The following is a 13,643-nucleotide window of genomic DNA, read 5'->3' as shown; positions in this document are numbered from 1 at the left end:
CTCTCTTGTATGAATCTGTCTACTACATTGACTTGTTTACTATTATTAGCCCTAGGAGACATAGTGTGGCATATTAGATAGAGGGGCAGCTCAGGAGTCAAGGTTCAAGTCTGGCCTCTGAAATATACTAAAAGACCCTGGGCAAGTCACTCAACTCCTTAATTCCCCCCCAAGCAACTCTCCAGCTGTATCTATACAAAGATAGACATGATTATAGGATCACAGAGCTAGAGCTCATTAGATTGTAAGATCCTTGAGGGCAGGGGCTGTTTTGTGCCTCTTTTTGTGTCAGCACAGTGCCTGGCACATAGTAGCTGCTCAATAAAAGTTTATTAATTGATTGACTGAGCTGAAAGCCTTCATAATCTAGTTCAGGAGTTCTCAACCTTTTTTGTGCCACGGAACCCTTTAACAGCCTGGCAAAGCCTATGGATTCCTCAGGAAAAATGTTTTTAACTGCATAAAATAAAACACACAGGATAACAAAGAAAACCAATCATATTGGAATACAGTTATCAAAATGTTTTTAAAAGTTCACAGATCTGAGGTTAAGAACCTCTGATCTACTCCAAGTCCCCCCCCCATTTTACAGATGAGAAAACTGAAACCCAAGGAGTTTAGATGACTTGCCCAAAGTCACATGATATAAGTTTTAAAACAGATGCCAATCCACATCAGTGGAGGGAGTTTCCTCACCTGGAAGAAACCAATTAAATCACAAGTCTGGTTAAAAAGAAAATCACCCCATAGTTAGAACAACTGAAAGGCTTTATTTCAGAAATACTTCTGGAATTTAAATCTGTAAACTGACCTGTTCAAAGGCCAAAGTTATTTAAAGTTTTACATCTTACTACATTAGGTAAGAGAATGCTGGATTCAAAACCACTGAGAGGAACATGACCCGTCTGGGCAAACTTCAGACGGTCTCCATAGGCAGCCTGAAAGGAGATAGAGAGAAAGGAGGCTAGCTGGCCTCCAGTCTAGGCAGAATAGGCAAAGCCAACCCTGTTGTTGGCCATGTCATAAACAGAATAGTATTCCTTGAAGAAGACATCACCCAGAATCCACAGAGGCTGCCCGTTGGTGGAGGGCAGATAGGTGGCCTCGATCCCAAGCCCACAGTAGCCATTGTCCTGTTCAATGAGAAAAGAGAAAGAATTAACCAAACATGGATCCTTTCCTGGAGAACTTCGCCATTCCTTGGCTCCCTTAACTAGATCTCTGAGGCCTTGTTTGTCCTCAACCAGTCTCCTCCGACCGATTCCCCAGAGCTGCCGAGATGCTGTATGGGACACAAAGAGGGTCACATTGGCTCACCCTCCTCCTTAATCCCTGACAAGCCTCGGGGGTGGACACTTACACTGAAGACATAGGCAGAGGGAGGCAGAACGAACTGGGATCCATTGATGACCCAAGTGATGGTGGGCATATCCTGGATGTCGCTGCAGTTGACCACAAACTACGGAAGGAATAAGCAGAGCAGATGTGGGCCTTGGAGCCAGAGTATGACACTACCCATCCATTACCCCCATTGTGGGTCATCCTGTCAGATTCCCCATCCCCCCACACCCAGCACCTTCAGCAAAAGCCATCACTGACCTATACTGTTGGTTCATAGGAAGACTAATGACCCTGAGCTTTCTTTGCCTCTAATCTGTAAACAGGGTCTCAGCCAGAATCCTGGAATTTTTGAGTGTGAAAACAGGCTGTCATAAACACAGAAGGGCAGTGTGTGACCTCAGAGACCTCTAGTTTAAACAGAAAAGGCCATGGAAGTGCACACTCAGACATCCCCAAAACTCACATCACCTCTATCACGTACAAATATAGACAGACACATAAAAGGTTATGCCCTTGTAATTGCAAACCAAGGTTTCAACTAGCAACAAATAATTGTCTACAGAAGGGACTCGGTGGTCCCAGGCTTCCCACAGGAATGGAGTGGGGGAGCAGCTAGCTACCTTCCCTGCCACGTGCTTCAAAAATAACACAGCCCTGAGAATTACACAGTTTCAGAACTGGAAGATTCTTCAGAGGCTGCCTACAAAAACCTGCCCCTGAGCAAAAATCCTTCCTACAAGATCCCTAACAAGAGGTGGTCCAGCCTTCTCTTACCGACTTCTGGGGATGGAAACTCATGACTTCCTAAGACCTCGAGTCCACATTAGGCAACTCTAATTGTTAGGAAGCTTCCCCTTAGAGTAAGTCAAAAATCCTCCAAGTCCCCCCTGTTCTGGTCTCTGGGGCCGAGCAGAACTAGGCTAGCCCTCTTCCATATGACAGCCCTTCAAATATGTGAAGACAAGTCTCTCCCTCTCCCCCTCCTCCATTCTCATCCAACTCTGCCAAAGCCTTCTCTTCTCTAGTCTAAAAATCTCACCATCTTTGTGAGGTAAAAGGAACATACTTCCCAGTAGCATTAAGAAATCTCTTAGCACTACCTAATCTCTCTCTCTCTCTCTCTCTCTCTCTCTCTCTCTCTCTCTCTCTCTCTCTCTCTCTCTCTCTCTCTCTCTGTCATCCTCCCTCCCTCCTTCTTTCTCTCTCTCTCTCCTTCCCTCTCTTTCTTCCCTCTCCTTTTCCCTCTCCTTTTCTCTCCTTCCTTCCCTCCTCTTTCTTGTTCTTCCCTCTCTCCCTCTTTTCCTTCCTACTTTCTCCCTCTCTCCTTCCCTCCTCCTGTCTACATCTCTATCTCTCTGTCTCTCTCTCTCTCATCCTCCTTCCCTTCCTTCCTCCTTTCTCTCTCTCCTTCCCTCTCTCCTTCTCTCTCTGCTTCTCTCCTTTTCCCTCCTTTTCTCTCCTTCCCTCTTCTTTATCATTCTCTCCTCTCCCTCTCTCTCTCCCTCCTTCCCTCCTTTCTGTCTACATCTCTATCTCTCTGTCTGTCTGTTTCTCTCTCATCCTCCCTCCCTTCCTACCTCCTCTTTCTCTCTCCTTCCTTCTCTCCTTTCTTCCCTTCTTCTCTCTGCTTCTCTCCTTTTCCCTCCTTTTCCCTCCTTTTCTCTCCTTTCTTCCCTCATCATTCTCTCCTCTCTCCCTCTTTTCCTTCCTCCTTTCTCCCTCTCTCCCTCCCTCCCTCCTTTCTGTCTACATCTCTCTCTCTCTCTGTCTCTGTCTCTGTCTCTCTCTCATCCTCCCTCCCTTTCTACCTCCTCTTTCTCTCTCTCCTTCCCTCTCTTCTTTCCTCCTTCTTTCTCTCTGCTTTTCTCCTTTTACCCCTCCTTTTCTCTCTCCTTCTTTCCATCCTATTTCTCATTCTGTCCTCTCCCTCTCTCCCTCCTTTTCTCTATCTGCATCTCTGTCTCTCTCTCTCTGTCTCCCCTCATTTCTACAGTCAGTTTGGATGGACTGTGTGGCTCAGATCACTCACTCTCCTGGATGACTATTTTTACATCTGATAAGCCCAATATCTGGCACTTTACATCATCATATACTGGTAGGTAGCACTCAGCAGTAGCTCCTGCCCATTCAGGAATGCTCCACACTCAAAGAGCAGATCCATTCTCCTCGGAAAGGCTCCCCTCTGCTTTGACCCTTCTTGTTTTCTGCCCCCTCACCCCTAACACCACCCTTCATAGGCTGAGTCCAGGCTCCTCCTGTCAGCTCCTGCCAGCCCTCCAGAGATGCCCTCAGCCTCTGGTCACTCACGTCACCATTCTGAGCCTGCTGGGTTCCTGTTGCTTGCAGGAAGGAATTTATATACTGCTGAGGAACAGCTAGAAGAAGGATAGTTCCTGTATCCAAAATGGCATGGCAGCCTTGGGAACACCAGCCAGTGGCCTGGTTATCCATCACAAACCTGAAGGGGAGACCAGACCCAAAGCTGTCAGACTCCTCAGCAGACACCCGAACCAGGCCAGAAGCCATATCCCTTCCCCACCCCAGCAGGTCCTGAAATCCTACCATTCAGCTGGAGAAATAGGACAATATACACACAGGGCATCAACTAAACTAATATATAATAAGCACCAAGTGAGTGAGTACTGGGAAATGAGTACTAGAGTAATTCAAAGGAGAGAGAAGTCATTATGGGCCAGGATGGCACAGAGTCAAAAAGCTGTAGAATTTTAGAATTATTTGACATCTTAGAGAGCATCTAGTCCAATACTTTGATTTTGCTGACAGGAAAATGTTGACTAAGTCAGGTGACTTGCCCCAGGTCTCATGGCTCCTGAGTGGCCACACTGGAATTAGAACTTGGGTCAGGGTTGGCTTCGTGAACAAGGAGGGATCTGATCCAGCCTGTCGAGGATGAGCACAAGTGGTTAGATAGAGAGAAGAAAGAAGGGGATTTCTGGTAGAAAGAATGGAAATAGTGAAAGATGTGGCAAGATGTGAGGCCAGTAAAAAGACCAACTGCCCATGAGTGGACAGCTCATGATGGGGAGCAATGGGAAACAAGTTTGGACATATTGACTGGAAGAGTTTGGGAGATCCCTGTATGCTAGGCAAAGGAGTCTGGATTTGATTCTGCGGACAAGATTTCTGAGAATGATTAAAATCTTGTTGGTAATCATAAGCTTAATACACTACAATCATAAAAAGTATTACTGTTTCTAAAGGGTTTTCTCATACATGACCTCATTTGAGCCTCACAACAATCTTTTGAGGTAAAGCAAAGCAGGTATTACTATTATTCCCATTTTATAGATAAGGAAACTGAGACTCAGAAAAGCTAAGGCAGGGACCCAGATTCAAGAGGCCCAAGAACATCAACCTGCTGGTTTGGCAAGATTCAGGTGACCACCTATCAGACTGGCCAACATGACAAAACAGGAAAATGATAAATGTTGGAGAAGATGTGGGAAAATTGGAACACTAATACATTGTTGGTGGAGTTGGGAAATGATCCAATCATTTTGGAGAGCAATTTGGAACTATGCCCAAAGGGCAATAAAAATGTGCATACCCTTTGACCCAGCAATTGCACTTCTAGGGCTGTATCCCAAAGAAATCACACAAATGGGAAAAGGACCCACATGTACCAAAATATTTATAGCAGCTTTTTTGTGGTAGCAAAGAATTGGAAATTGAGGGGATGCCCATCAACTGGGGAATGGCTGAGCAAGTTGTGGTATATGAATGTAATGGAATACTATTGTGCTATAAGAAATGATGAGCAGGCAGACTTCAGAAAAACCTGGAAAGACTTATATGGTCTGATGCTGAGTGAAGTCGAGCAGAACCAGGAGAACACTGTACACAGTGACAGCCACATTGTTCAATGACTAAGGTTGATAGACTTAGCTCTTCTCAGCAATGCAATAATCTAAAACATCTCCAAAGGTCTCATGATGGAAAATGCTATCCACATCCAGAGAAAGAACTATGGAGTCTGAATGCAGATTAAAGCAAAAACAAAAAGTTATTCATGATGGTTGTCTCTGTAACCAATGTATTATGAGAAAGAGTTCCTAGTAAGCTAATTACTGCCCTTGTATTGTACTATTCTTAGTAAATCACTTTTCTGAACGGTTAAAAAAAAAAGATTCAGGTGACCAGCCAGGGGCGTACTGGAATCATTTTGAATCAGCTACAGATTGTTATGTGTGAGCAAATTCAGAAATTGTGATTCAGAAATCAGCAAACTCTATAAATCAGGGCTTGATTATTTCACTGATTGTCTAGACTTAAGAAAGTGATGGAGAAAAATTATAATAATGCAGATTAAACTTAAAAGTATGTCATGTACATTCCCCTCCCCCCGAAAGCTGGTTGTTAAACATTTACCAGCATGCTGCTGCCAATAGTATTGTAATTTCAAGGGTTAGAGGTCAGCGGACCAACAGTTCAGACCCACTTTAGTCTTTAATTCACTAAAGAGCTATGAAGTCCTTAAGAGGATCTTCCACCATCCCCACGACAGAGGAGAAAAAAGCTCCCATTCCCCACCTCCCCTTCTTCCACCCCCAGGAAATAATAATTACTAGCATCATACAGCACCTGGAAGTTTGCAAAGCACTAAAGAGACCAGAAGACAGTTTCTTATAAGGGTATGGCCCTGGAAACAGGCTTCTGTACAGATCAATGAGGTGACTTACTCCTCAATGCCAATCTGCCAGTACATGTCCTGAGTCACAGGGGTCCAGGTGATCTGACCAGAGTAGAGCTGAGGGTCCACACTTCCGAGGATGAGCTCCCCTGAATACTGCTGAATTGGTTGACTGGGAACAGAGAAAGAATATGGTGAGTCCAGGTGCCTGATCCCTTCCTCTGGCATGGGGCTTTAGGAGGGTTTCACTAGGCATTAGCTGGCTAGAAAGCCCAAGGTCAGAGTTAGACAGGTTAGACAGTCAGGGTTAAAGCAAAGAATCATTGACCCAGGAAAGAAGAAACAGGCCTGGGCACCAATGATGTCCCTGAAGCTGATATCAGGATGTTTGGGACTGGGATCTAGGTGGAGAAACACCTCCAGTGTCACTTGGAGCTAGAACTGATGGAAATTCCAAGTGTGCTCCTCATAGACTGCGTCTGCCCTTGGTATCATAGAGGACTTGACGGCTTCACACTGACCTTGTCTCCTACCGGCTCTCTACCCTGGGCCAGGAGTATCTTATCAAGAAACACCTCAGGGAAAAGGAATAGGGACCCTATGGATACGATCACATTTGGGGTAGGCCGAGGCCAAGTGGAGAACAATTTTCTACATGGAGTTCACAGTCAGATTTGGGAGACTTCTCCCTTCCTTCTGAGTTCCCTTTAAATAGCCACAGGCTTGCCCCACTTCAAGCAAACCCAGTACATGAAAATCCAGGTGTACCAATGAGATCATCAGTAGAAAATGATTCACTTTATAAAGGCTTGGAGTTTTTTTTTTCATGTTACAAAATGATTCATCCAATTATACTTTAAAGTTGGATTTAAAGTTATTTCCATTCAATTTACATACAACTTTTAGAAACTTACTATTGTGTAAAATGTAGGCCACCCATGTCTTATTCTGACACCCATAGTGTCAGAGCCTTTTGTGATAATAATAATAGCATTCACATAGTGCTTTAAGGTTTACAAAATGCTTTACAACTGTTATCTTATTTGATCTTCACAACAACCCTGAGAGGTAGGTGCTATCATGATCCTCATTTCCAAGATGAGGAAACTGAGGCTGAATTATATCTGCCGCCTAGCCCCAAGAAACATGATTTCACTTCTGGGTGTGAGACTCTAGGGCAAATGAGACTGTTTTCAGTCTAAGCCTATTGGCACGATGTGATAGAAAGAGCTTTTGACTTGGAGTTCCAGAATCTCGATCCAAATCCTGACTTGCCCAGAATCACACGACTAGGAAGTGTCTGAGGCAGGATTTGAACACAGATCTTCCTGACTCAGGTCCAGCAGTCTAGCCACTGTACCAAGCAGCCTTTCTGACTGAGAAATAGAAGTTCCTGGAGCACACTGAGGTCCTCACAGCCCTCCAAGCCTTAATGCTTGCCTGGCATGGGGGAAGGGGAGTTACCAGCAGAAGTAGAAGCTGAAGATGGGCTCCGAGAGCTGTCCCTGCTGCAACATCCCCTGCATCATTGCTGGGTAACTGCCTACAGCCATTGCTGGGTAAGCCATGCCCCAAATCCCATACAAGTCAGAACAGTAGAAGGGCTTGATGGGCTCGTTCTCACTCAGGCCAAACTCCTGGTTACAGACAACAATGTTCTGAACCTGGGGAGACACAAACAAATCAGGTTGGAAACTCCCACCCCACAAATGAGCTTCAGGACACTGAAGCCAGAGAGAATCCGGATGGTTAAGCAAAGGAAGCCAGTGGGTCTATGAGGAATCAAATAAAGCTTAATGAACAGAAGATTAACTAAAGCCCATGTCCAGAAGGGGAGGCTAGAAACCTCAAGAGACCTGAGAAAATCAGAAGCATTATGCCTGTGGCCTCTTTCAGCTAGACCACAGCTGACCTTGGGTCTGACCATTTGTGATGTGGCCCCGCAGGATGGAGCAGAGAAGGACCAATTGACTTATACCTGCCCTCTAAGCCTGATAACATGATTTCACTTTCAGCTGTGAGACTCTAGCAAATCAAACTGATTTTAGATTAAGATGTGATAGAAAGAGCTTTTGTTTTGGAGTCCAAGAACTACAATTTAAACCCAGGCCAAACCCAGGTTTGGCCAAACCATTTCTGCTCTCTGATCCTCAGTTTACCCATTTGTAAAATGAGGAGACTGGGTTAGAATAACAGATAACCTCTAAAGTTGCTGCCGGCTCTAAGTCCATGATCCTATGAGGAATAGTTTAAAAAAAAAACTCTAGGGAAGGGAAGATTAAGGGGGGAAAAACTGAAATATCTGAAGTCACCTGACTTGTACCATCATATGAAGAAATTCTGCTTCTCCAGAAGGGAGAACTAGGGCCAGCGAGCAGAAGGGGGAGATTTTTACTTAATATGAGGAGTGTCTGAAAGACAAGGTAGTATATTGGACTAAGTGCTGGCCTTGGATTGAGGCAAGCCAGGGCTCATAAGGTCCTGCTTCCAAAGTATACAACCTATGTGACCATGGGCCATCCATCCAATTTCTCAGTGACCCAGACACACTGTTAGACTATCAATTAATAAATCGCTGACCTGCCCTAGCAGAGTTTCCAGATCTGATGAAATCACAAGGAGTGCTAGAGCCAGCTCAGAACCACCAACTCTGTTAAATTTTCACTGCGAGCATTTACATCTGGGGAGGGCAGATGCTACACGTGATTTATTGTTTTGTTGATTGTTGACACTTAAGAAAGTGATGGGGAAAATATTGGTAAGGCAAATTAAATTTAAAAGTGTGCTGTGCAGACTTTTTTTTTCCAGAGAGCCAGTTATTAAACATTCACCAGCACACCCCTGCGTCCACCACACTACGAATTATCTAACAGAGTTGTCCAATCACGGAACAGAATGCCTAAAAGATAGAAAAAAATGTGCAAATAGTGCCTGGACCACTCCCATCCCACTTCTTTGCTGAGTTGGAAAAGTATAGGTGTGGAATACTGCATGTAAGGTCAGACTTTTTCAATATGTTGGTTGGTTTCAGTGAGTTAGGTGGGTTTTTTTCCTTTTTTAATTTTTCATTATAAGAGATGGCTCTGGTAAAAATAAATAAATAAAATAAAAAATTTTAAAATTTTAAAAATTTTAAAAAAGAGATGGCTCTAGGAGAGAAATGGGGGAGGGGGAGATATTGAAATGCAGATGATCTAAACAAAAAACACCAATAAAAATAAGAAGATATCAATAAAAAAAATCAATTTAAAAATTGTCCTGAATGCTGAAAGATAGCAATAAAAATCAATTTTAAAAATCTGTCATAGATGCTGAAAGATATCAATAAAAATCATTTTTTAAAAAAATCTGTTCTGAAACCTGGGAAGACTTATATGGTCTGATGCTGAGTGAAGTGAGCAGAACCCAGAGGTCTTTGTATGCAATAGCAGCCACGTTATGCAATGACTAAGAATGTTAAACTGAACCCTTCTCAGCATTACAAGGATCTAAGACATCTCCAGAGGCCTCGGGATGGAAAATGCTGTCCACATCCAAAGAAAGAACTATGGAAGTCGAATCGCTCTCACTTAATTTTACCTTAAGTTGAATTTTGTTTCATCTTTCTGATGGTTCCTCCTATTGGTTTTAATTTTTACTTACAACTTCACTAATGTGAAAATATGTTTAATGGGTATGTAAATGTAAAGCCTATGTCAGATTGTGCGCCATCTTGGGGGAGGGTGGGGGGGGAGAAAAAGGGAGAAAAATTTTCAACTCAAAAGCATATGGAAAAAAAATTTTTTAAATAAAACAAACAAATAAATAAATAAATAAGATTTAAAAATCTGTTCTGGATATCTGAAAGATACCAATAAAAAACCATCTTTAAAAAAAATGCCTTCCTGGGTGCTAAAAAATGGCAATAAATTTTTTTTAAACCTGTCATGGATGCTAAAATATATCAATAAAAAATCAAATTTAAAAAAATTCCTCTCCTGGGTAATATCTGAAAAATATCAATTTTTTAAAAATTTTTTTAAAAATCTGTCATGTATGCTGAAAGACATAAATAAAAAACAATTCTTTTTTTTTTTAAACTACCTTTCCTGGATACTAAAAAACATCTAACAAAAATAAATTTTAAAAAGCCACCTGCACAGGATGCCGAAGAAGGAATCCTCGAATCACCGGACTAGGTGACTTCCACAATGCTTTGGACTTCTAAGAACCCATGATTCACGTCTCAGGACGGACTGCTTTCTCATCATGGAAAGGTGGGGGAAGGGGCGATCAATGTGCCCACTCTGTGCTAAGCACGCCTCATTCGAATCTCGACAACCGTGGGAGGTTGGTGCCACTGTGGTCCCCATCTTTCTGTTGGGGAAACTGAGGCAGCTAGCGGTTAACTGACTTGCCCGGAACCCTACAGCTTATAAGTCGCCGGAGCGCTGTCCCCGCCTTCCAAGGTGTTCTGCGCTTGCACTCGCACTTCCTAGGGGGCAGCAGGATTCGCAGCAGAGACCGTGGCCTTGGCTAAGTGAGCGTGGGCGGGGCTACTCACGGTCACGGCATCGTAGCCCAGCACCACCGTCAGGCTTCCGCTCCCGTAGGCCAGCGTGTACGTCTGCCCTCCCCCACCCCCGCAGAAGGTGGGCGACTGGCTGGGGCTGAACCTATTGTGATTGGCTGCAGAGACACAGAGGAAGGCGTGGGCATCTCCTGGGCGGAGGGCACCCTGCTTCCTGAAGCAGTGTATAAGCACTTATTGAGTGCCTACTGTATGCCAAGCAACTGTGCACGGGTCTCCTTCCTACTTCCTGAACAAGTCAGTGTGCATGTATTAAACGCCTACTACATACCAAGCACTGTGCTTGGGCCTTCTTACTGTTTCCTGAACAAGTCAGTCAGTCAGCAGGCATTTATTAAGCACCTATTATGTGCCAAGCACTGAACTAAATCCTCATCTTCTGAATGTAGCATTCAAAGCCCTTTAGTAACCCAGTCCTCTTTTCTAGTCTTTTTCTCCCAACACACCACCCTGTTCCACAGAGTCTTTGATCCACTAACACCAGCCTTCCTTGTTCCGTGAAGAAGTCAAGCAGTCAATAAGCATTTATTAAGCACCTTCTGTGTGCTTGGCATTGAGCTTAATCATTTCTTCTCTTCAATCCCAAGGGGCAGGATTTTTGCTGGCCTTCCTCCAGCCTGGAGTGCTTCCCCTCCTCACAACCCCATCTTCAGCAGGAGACCCTTCCCATACTCCCACCCTGCCCCCCACCCCCAGGGGCTAGGGCCTTTTCTCTGAGATGACCTCCCATACAAAACCCTTTCATTCAAGGCCTGCTGGCCCTCCCTGCTGAGGTCATGCAGTCTGTGCACAGACCCGATGGGACTGGGGGCTCCCACTGCTTGGCACTGGTCCTGGGGCAGAGCTCACTGACTCCTCATGCCCACAGGGCCTCCCCATCACTGGACCGGGGGCTCCCCAAGCTAGGGGAGCCCCTTGTTGGCTTTCCATGTGCTTTTCTTCTCCCTCCCTGGTCTAGGCCCAGAGCCTCGCCCACCCACAGAGAGTCTTCTTCCTGGCTGAGCAGGGCGGTGCACCTCCCAGCCTGCCTGGGCCTCCGGGCGGAGCAGGTCGAGAGGGGAGGCCTCTGGCTCCAAGGCCTGTGACCCTGCCTTGATCCTGAGAGCCAGCCTGGGTTCCTGTCTCCCAGAGGACACAGGGGTCACTGTAACAAGGCTAACTGAAGGGAGGGAGGAAGGATGGGGGAGGGGAGCCCAGTAGGGCAGCCCCATCCAGGGAGACCCTCATGGGTGGGTAGGGAAGGTCTCCCTCCCCCTTCCTTTTCTCCTTCTTCCCCCTCCTCCTTTCTCTTCTCTCCCCTCCCCCCTCCCCCTTCTTTCTTCTTCCCCTTTTCACCCCTCCCCCTTTCTCTTCTCTTCTTCCCTTTCTGTGCCCTCCCCGTCCCCCTCTCCTCACTCTCTCTCTCCCCTCTCTCTCCCTTCTCCCCTCTCCTCTCCCCTCCCCCTCTTTCCTTCCTGTCCCCTCCCCCCTTCTCCTACTCCTTCTCTCCCCTCCCCCTTTTCCTCCCTCCTTCTGTCTGCCCTCTTTCCTTCCCCCTCTTTCCCTCCTTCTCTCTCTCCCTTCTTCCCCTCCTCCTTCTCTCCCCTTCCCCTCCCCCTTTCCCGCCTTCTTCTCTCCTCTCCCCCTCTTTCCCTCCCTCTCTCCCCTCACCTTCCCCTCACCCTCCCCAGGCGGGGCACTCACCGAAGGCCTGGGCTGGCAGTAGGTGGAGGGCACTCACAGGTGGTTGCAGCCGGTGTCCCAGAGGCCCAGGAAGTACTGAGGGGGAGCACCGAAGCTGATTTCCCCAAAGTAGAAAGTCCACGAGGACATTTTCCCTTGAGGACGCCTCCTGCAGGACAGGGGATGGTGTTGCCTGGAGGAGGCATCCTCCCCAACCTGGCAGCCTGGGCCGCTCTGCTCAAGACTCTTTCTACCTTTTTTTTTCTTTTTTTAACAGAAAATAATCAGGAGACTGGCTCTCTCAGGGGGAGTGAGGGGAGAGACATCTTGGGACGTGTTGGCGATGAAAAAATGAAAGATGATCTTTTTAAAACCAAACCCCTTGGGGAGTCAGAAGCGAGGAAAGGAATCCATGGAAAGTGTTTAAAAACGCCCAGTCCGGCCTGGTCCGTGGCTAGAGCCACTGCCCACTCCACTCCCCTCTCCCCAAAGACCCTGCTCTTAGGAACAGGGCCTGGGCACAGAGTGGTTAACAAACATTGATTGATCAGATCCTCCATCACCCCCTTTTGTCCCTCGGTCAGTAAATGTTCAGGAAGTATTTGCCATGTGCCAGATACTGTGCTGAGCTCTAACATTATAAAGAAAGGTAAAAAAACGGTCCCTGACCCCAGTGACCTCCAGCAACTGAGACTCGGGTTTCCATTTCTGTGAATTTACCACAGTGAATTTGGGGTTTGACATGTGCCAAGCCCTAAGGATACACACAAAAATAAAAACCGCAAGTCCCTGTGTTAGGTCCCTGCCCTCAAAGGGCTTACATGCTAATGAAGAAGTGGCCAGGACTTGGTTTGCTCTTCTGTGAGCATCTCAGGTGGATGAAACAGCTGGAGGAATATTGCTTCTCCTTTCCCCAGATAACTGAGCTGTTTGTCCAACCATCCTGCCCCCCAAGTTTTGTAGGGATGCTCATGCATCATTCTCCTGCCTCTCCCCATCGCAGTAGAGTATACTTTCATCCAGCCACCTGCGTCTACTCTAGTGAAAAGAATGAAGAAATCTGCCACGTGACTGTAGTGGAATGAGTCCTGTACTTAAAATCGGGCAGCTTGGGTTCAGATCCTAGCTTGGATACTAGCTAGTCAGTCATTGACAAGTGGTTCAACTCCATCCTCTTCGTCTATAAAATGGGGGGGGTGTGAAAACAGCACTTGGGGCTGTTAGGGGCATGGTGCTTTGTAAACTTTAAAGCACTCTGTGACTTGAGTTATTTTTGTATAGATTTTGTACTTGCTGATTTTGTATGCACTTCTATGTCTCCACCAATGTGGAATGGAAGCTCTCAGAAATCACGGAATTTGAGAGCTGGAAGGGATCTCTGAAGCTGTCTAATCCATCCCATAGTCAAAAGGAATGTCC

General features: G+C 45.9%; 1 protein-coding gene across 1 annotated transcript in view; it reads right to left on the bottom strand.

The window, feature by feature from the left end:
• Positions 1 to 750: 750 nt before the first annotated feature.
• The window catches only part of LOC110216792 (pepsin B-like), a 14,861-nt gene continuing 1,968 nt past the window's right edge, over positions 751 to 13,643 (bottom strand). The window contains 7 exon segments of the mRNA XM_020998777.2: positions 751 to 1,133; positions 1,361 to 1,459; positions 3,649 to 3,799; positions 6,042 to 6,164; positions 7,457 to 7,656; positions 10,536 to 10,660; positions 12,242 to 12,379. Coding sequence (XP_020854436.1) covers positions 981 to 1,133; positions 1,361 to 1,459; positions 3,649 to 3,799; positions 6,042 to 6,164; positions 7,457 to 7,656; positions 10,536 to 10,660; positions 12,242 to 12,379 — 989 coding nt within the window. The 3' untranslated portion in view covers positions 751 to 980.

Source organism: Phascolarctos cinereus, unplaced genomic scaffold (assembly GCF_003287225.1).
Source record: "Phascolarctos cinereus isolate Bilbo 61053 unplaced genomic scaffold, phaCin_HiC Scaffold_5;HRSCAF=322, whole genome shotgun sequence".
NCBI lineage: Eukaryota > Metazoa > Chordata > Mammalia > Diprotodontia > Phascolarctidae > Phascolarctos > Phascolarctos cinereus.
The sequence above is the reverse complement of the archived record's forward strand: the minus strand, read 5'-3'. Positions and strand labels throughout refer to the sequence as shown.